The 6270-nt window shown below is 43.3% G+C and overlaps 1 protein-coding gene across 6 annotated transcripts in view; it reads right to left on the bottom strand.

Moving 5' to 3' along the window:
* Window positions 1-1173: 1173 nt before the first annotated feature.
* gata2a (GATA binding protein 2a) overlaps window positions 1174-6270 on the bottom strand; it is a 17096-nt gene continuing 11999 nt past the window's right edge. For all 6 annotated transcript variants that reach the window (XM_007563351.2, XM_016677094.1, XM_007563349.2 and 3 more), the window contains 2 exons: window positions 3098-3223; window positions 1174-2408 (listed from right to left, as the gene is read on the bottom strand). In XM_007563351.2, coding sequence (XP_007563413.1) covers window positions 2109-2408; window positions 3098-3223 — 426 coding nt within the window. In that variant the 3' untranslated portion in view covers window positions 1174-2108. The remainder of the gene's footprint in view (window positions 2409-3097; window positions 3224-6270) is intronic.

The raw sequence follows: 6270 nt of genomic DNA on the forward strand, positions 1-6270 counted from the left end.
ACAGTGAAGATGAAACATTGAAATTCTGGAAAATGTGAATGGCTTTTGCATTCAAATAAAACCCAGTGCAACCAATTGCCTTCAGAAGACGCATGATGATTTGTAAATGAACTTCACCACGTGTGTCATTTAATCCCAGTGTAAATCCAGCTGCTCTGTGAAGGACTCGAAAGGTTTTTAGAGAACAAACAGCACCACGAAGACCAAGTAACACTGCAAGCAGGTCGGGGGAAGAAAAATGTTTAAAACAACATCCAGGCCTTTAAACATCTCACAGAGCCCAGTCCACAGCATCGTCTGAAAATGGAGTGAAACCTACCGAGACACGGCCGTCCAAACTAAACTGAGATCAAGAGCTTGGAGATTTTAGTCAACTTTTAGTTATGCAGTCCACAAATCTGTCCTTCGTTTAAAAAGTAGCAGAAGGAAACGTGTGGAAGAACTTTTGGTCTTCTGTCAGAGGTCTGCATGATTAACACACACTGCACAAAAGCCTGAACCATCACCATGGTGAGACATGGTGGCAGCCGCCTAGCTATGTGAGGACGCTTTTATTTTGCAGGAACAGAGAAAGCGGTCAGAGTTTATGGGGAGATGGAAGGAGCGAAGCACAGGAAACTCTTGGAAGTATGCCTGTTCGATCCTGCAAAAGGCTTGAGACCAGATCGGATGTTCATTTTCCAGCATTACGACCTTTAACAGCCCAAACTACGATGGACTGAATGTATACTCATGAGTCATAATGGCCTTGTCAAAGTTTAGACCTGAATCCAATTGGGAAATTTAGACAGTTTAGACAACACAAGAATTGTTGTCATAGATGTCTCCATTCAAAGCTTGTACCGTCACAACCCAAGTATGGACAGAATACAAATACACACAACAGTGTTCACTCTTTCCTTTGTTATAATATTGGAAATAAATTTATGATTAACCTTCCAGTTCAAAAATGCGTCCTTCATTGTTTTGCTTTTTGCACATACAATCACACCAAATCACTTTCAAAAGGTGTCAATACTTTTGCAAAGCGACCCGATTGAAAATCGCAGCCTCTTTAAAAATAACCCATGTGAAATTCCTTCAGTTTTTTTTTTGTATTTTTGTCCTCATCTTTTCTTTTCTCTCCACTCTGCTTGCTAGGACGTACATCTGTAAGAATTCTGGAGACATACGTTACTTCAGTATTAAACTTTATTTTCTCTTCTTTGTGAGATGGAAAAAAATGATAAAAACGTACAGCTCAGGGACTTTTATTCGCCCAAGACAGGTCAGTGTTTTTCTTTACGTAATAACCATGTAATTAAAATCATACGTTTCCATGTGTGTCCGGTGAAAGTTTAAAGAGTGAAAATAAATTATCGTAGCAATAATTATAACATCAAATATAACAACAATAATAGCAATTAAGCATTTATAAACACTCTATTTACTGTGTTGGGGTGTGGTTTTTTTTCTTCTTTTTTCTTTTTCCCATAAAACAGTTATGAAAAACAGGTGAGCACTGTGGTGCACAATCCAGCATGTGAAGAGAGCACTGGTTGGTTGTTGCCTTTCAGCAGTTCTGCCTGTAAGACAGCTTCCAGCACCAAGGAGTCCGTCTCTGTGTGTGTGCGTGTGCGTGTGTGTGTGTGTGTGTGTGTGCGCGTGTGTGTGTGATGGCGGCAGTTCTGAACAACAGCGCAGGGATGGACGAGGTGCACGTATCTCGGAGTATGACGGTATGAGCATGAGGTGAGAAACAGCGGTTTTCAGGCCCTCTCTGGAGTCTCCTGTTACAGGGTCAGGGAGAGGTGGGTACCAAAGTGACTTAGTAAAAATAAGCAAAACAAAAAAGAATGACAAGCTTCTCCATTCACTCCTCTCCTGTCAGCCCCCCTCGCCTCGGGGGACAGAGGAGGTGGGTGGAACGGACAAACCCCCTCGTCGCATTAGCTCTTCACAGAGTCCGCAAAAGTTCGCGATGGCCACCCCCTCTCGGCGAGGCCATGGCCTGACGAGGCCCTCGGTCATTCAGTCCAACTGAAAGCCACTGCACTCCGATCAACCGCTGTTTAGTGTCTGTGGAGATGCGGTGGGTCCTGCGTCCCTCGGGGCGGAGAGGGACGACCTCAGTGAGGCTCGGCCCAGACAGGCGACCGATTGGAGTGGTGCGGGTGACCGAATGACGGGTGAATGGGCGTGGGGGTGGGCAGCATGTGTCCCGAGTGGCTGAAGGGCGGAAGGTGACCCATGTGGGTCATGTGGCTGGTGAGGCCCGGCGCGGCTCCAAAGGGCGAGGCCTTGTCCTGCATGCACTTGGAGAGCTCATCAAAGCCGTCCCCCGCCCGCTTGTTCCTCTTGGACTTGCTGGACATCTTGCGGTTGCGCGTCTGGATGCCTTCCTTCTTCATGGTCAAGGGTCTGTTGACCTGTTGAGGAGCGGGCACATTAGCTCAAGGCATGCCAAACAAAAGCCGCTCTGACAGTGTGAATGCTACACTATTGTGCTTCAAGGTTGTTTTTTGCCTCCCCACTTCGGCCGAAAATGTCAGCCGGAATCTCTCACTTGCCGCCAATTATCATGTACACGGCGTTTCTGTCATGGCAGTTGCCCTTCATGAATCGTACCAGTGTAAAGTAAACCCCATAAATAATGAGCAGCTGCTTTGCATGTCCACTGGCTGCATTCTGGGGCCAGTCAGGGGCGTTTTATTTTAGCTTTTGTCTAATTGTCTGAGCCAAACAGAACCTTCCCGGTCAATATGAATTCATGGGGACGAGGACAGGCTGGGTGTGAAAGGAGCAGCCTCAGACAAATCCTCATCAGTGTAACCGACGCCGTTACACTGAATGACAGTCCCACCCGGCAGCCTCTCCGGGGAGTAACGCCCCCCATTGAAACAACGACGGATTAATAAAAAGAGACAACCGGTGTGGGTTCTGCACGACAGGGTGAGCAGGCTCTGCTTGCACACTCCTAAATCGATACACGCTGTCCGCCCACTTAACCGGTTAAACACCACCTTCGCCCCTCCACCCAAAACTCCACACTTGGGTGAAAGTCTTTGTGTGTGGGTGTGTGTGTGTGTGTGTGTGTCCACTCTCTAAGCTTACTTACATTGTGTAGTTTGAAGTAGAGGCCGCAGGCATTACACACCGGGTCTCCGTTCCCGTTGCGCCTCCACAGGGTGGTGGTGGTGGTCTGGCAGTTCGCACAGCAGGTGCCTGCACGTCTCGCAGCAGACTGAGGAGAGCAGACAGAGTGAACGTAAACATTGTAAATAATGCTCCATTATGTCATTCTGAACAGGTCGGTTTGGGCGCAACACCCCTGGGCAACATGTGGTTAAGACGACAGTGTCTGTTCTCTAAAGTGATTCCAACCTGCAAAATGACAGTAAACCTCTGACCCTGTCGGCTGACTGCGACAGTATAAATAATATCTCTACACATCAACACTGTAAATATATTTTAATTATCTACTTGCATGCACTGCTTCCATCTCCTTTGAAGGTGGTTTTAAACTAATTGTCCCCGTTTACTTTGACTCACGAAGAGGAACCCAGGACCTCACATTTGTTGGTTTGTGACCCCGAATGGGGTCCTGACCCCAATTTTAGAAACCTCTGGTGCAAACAGAAAGATGCCTAGTTAAAAACACCACTGTTAACATCTAAATGTGGTTGGAGTTGGTCAAATCGATGTCTTTGTTTTGCTAAATTTGGATGGAAGCAACAATGTGAACAAAATTTAATGTTTTCAAGATAACTTTTTTTGTTTTAAATAAAAATGAAGGAGACACAAATTCTTAAATAACAATAAAAAAAAATCATAACTGTTCAGTGTTTTGAGGGCATGCTCCAAAAACACCTGTGGTCATAATTTCCCATATAGACACTGCATCAGTTAAGCCATAATATTCTAATTTATGAATATTGTTATTATTATTAATTGAAGCTTCTCCCCTTCAAGCCCACTTTTTGTACACACCTTGCAATTTCTTCCTATTGAATTTTGTTCACTTTCATGCTCATGTACTAATTAAACCATTTTAAGCATTTTTGTTGTTACATTAATTTTCATATATTATGAAGCAACTCGTGCATAAAAGTCATTTAAATGCATATAATTTTCTGCACCGTGTATTACAACCACTTTCCATTTGTGGCGGTTCAGATCCCCCTGCTTTGGGTGCTGATCATTTTTGACACCCCTCGTACTTCTGCGGTGTTCATGGTTTCATATTGACTTTTTCGACAGCAAGCAGAGATTGAAATTGATTTTCTGCATTAAATAGTCGTTTACTGCACTGAAATGTTGGTATGTGACCTCAAAAAAATATTTATTCCGTCTCTTGGAGTTCCGATTAGTTTGTGAGGTGAGTATGTCAGCGGGCCCAAAAAAAGATCTAGAGTCACTATTAGTGGAAAATACGATATTTATGAAAATAACATGCAGTTAATTAGATTAATATGTGTGTGACGGTCCATCATCTTTATCTCCATGGTTCATAGAGAAGCCAACCTATATGTGGTGACCACATATACATGGGCATAGCTTTTTTTTAAGCTATTACGTATAAGTTTGGGAGGAGGAAATGGTACCGCACATTCTTACAATAATGCATAAAAATATATATTTATGTATTTTGCTCCGCAAATAATCTGCGGGTTTATTCGCACATTCTATTTTTTTCAGCGTGTCGCTGCAGGTAATTTGTGCGTTGCATTACGTAACCGGTTATTACCAGTTTGTAATGGAGGACCCGGTTGGGTCCCAGTGCGCGCGCCCTGATCCAGGAAAAGCTGCGCTACAGGTTGTGTAAGCGGAGCCGGTGTCCTCACCGACAATGCGCTCCCGCATCCATTGCGGATCAATTCTCCACGCATAATGAGAAACATTAAGCGAACACGCACGAACCCCTCCGGTTCTCTTCTCTCTCTTTTTCTTTTTTTTTTAATGTACGCAGCATTCAGGTTTTTCCCTTTTAAATCAATTTCAGGTGAGTTGGCGGTTCACTAACATCTATGCTCGCTCTTTTGGTTTTAAATCGACAAAATACGCGTTTCTGTTTTTTTTGTTTTTGTTTTTGTTTTGTTTTTCTATAAACAAATATAGAAAAAAAACAACCGCGCATTAACATTTTACCTCTGTCCGCACAGAATGACAAACAGGAGGAGGACCATAAATCCATTTATTTTCCAATGGCCGCCCCTCTCGGCCCGTCTCTTCACACATAAGCGGCTCCTTCAGTGTTGTGATAATCTCTTTTACAGTATATGTCAGCCGCGGCCGCAGAGAATGCTGCGCGCCGGGTGAAGGCGGAAACAGCCGGGAGCCTGACTTCCTTATCTGGCCCGGCCAGATATCCGGATAGGAAACAACTGGATGCCCCTTTGAACACAACTCTGAAAAACACTTGAGCTGAAAATGCAAAAATGCTGCACGGCCACATGGGCAGTGGAAAATGCGGGCTAATGGAGCTTTCATGGAGAAGGAACGGAGTGGAGGTGATGGAGGCGGAGGGGGGAACAAATAAATAGAAAAAGAGCCAATCAGAAGTATCTTCAGAGATCGTCTAATGGTGAGACTAATTACCAGCTAATGTTTATGAGAACATTTTGAACAGGACTATAGCCTTTGGAAAAATCTGAAGCAACATTGACCTGCTGATGTTACTCGTAGTAGTGATGCTAGTGGTATTAATTTGACCCAACTATAGCAAGATAAGTAAGTGATAAAATAAGGGGTGGCAGACACGTGTTCATTAGGAAATGGTCCTGTTCTCCAGCAGAACATTCGATTCATATCCAACAAGAAGACGTTTTGTACCCACTTTTTTTTTTTATCTCCTCGTAGTCTACTGTAAGGAGTCTGACCACTAAATACTGTCATAAATAACGATGTCCACCACCAGGAGGTTGACTAGAGTTATTTTAGTATGGTCAGAGTTTCAAATCTGTCATATTTTAATAGAGTCAGTTGACCCAAACGAGAATCAGAACCAAAACAAACAGTGAAACAGTGTAATATAAATATTGCACACTGTTAAATGCAAATAAATTAAGATACACATGAGATTTGAGCATTTTCATGACTATTTAGTGCCATAATTCATAAACAGATTCAAAGACAGAGAAAAAAAAATTAATAATCATATGCAATGGTTTAAGTGCATGGATATTAAACTGGTTATTTACAAGTAGGAAAGGATGATGAAGCAGCATGTACAGGAAGGCACAAAGATAGATAGATAGATAGATAGATAGATAGATAGATAGATAGATAGAT

The sequence above is a fragment of the Poecilia formosa genome, unplaced genomic scaffold (genome assembly GCF_000485575.1).
Source record: "Poecilia formosa unplaced genomic scaffold, Poecilia_formosa-5.1.2 Scaffold147, whole genome shotgun sequence".
Classification (NCBI taxonomy): Eukaryota; Metazoa; Chordata; class Actinopteri; order Cyprinodontiformes; family Poeciliidae; genus Poecilia; species Poecilia formosa.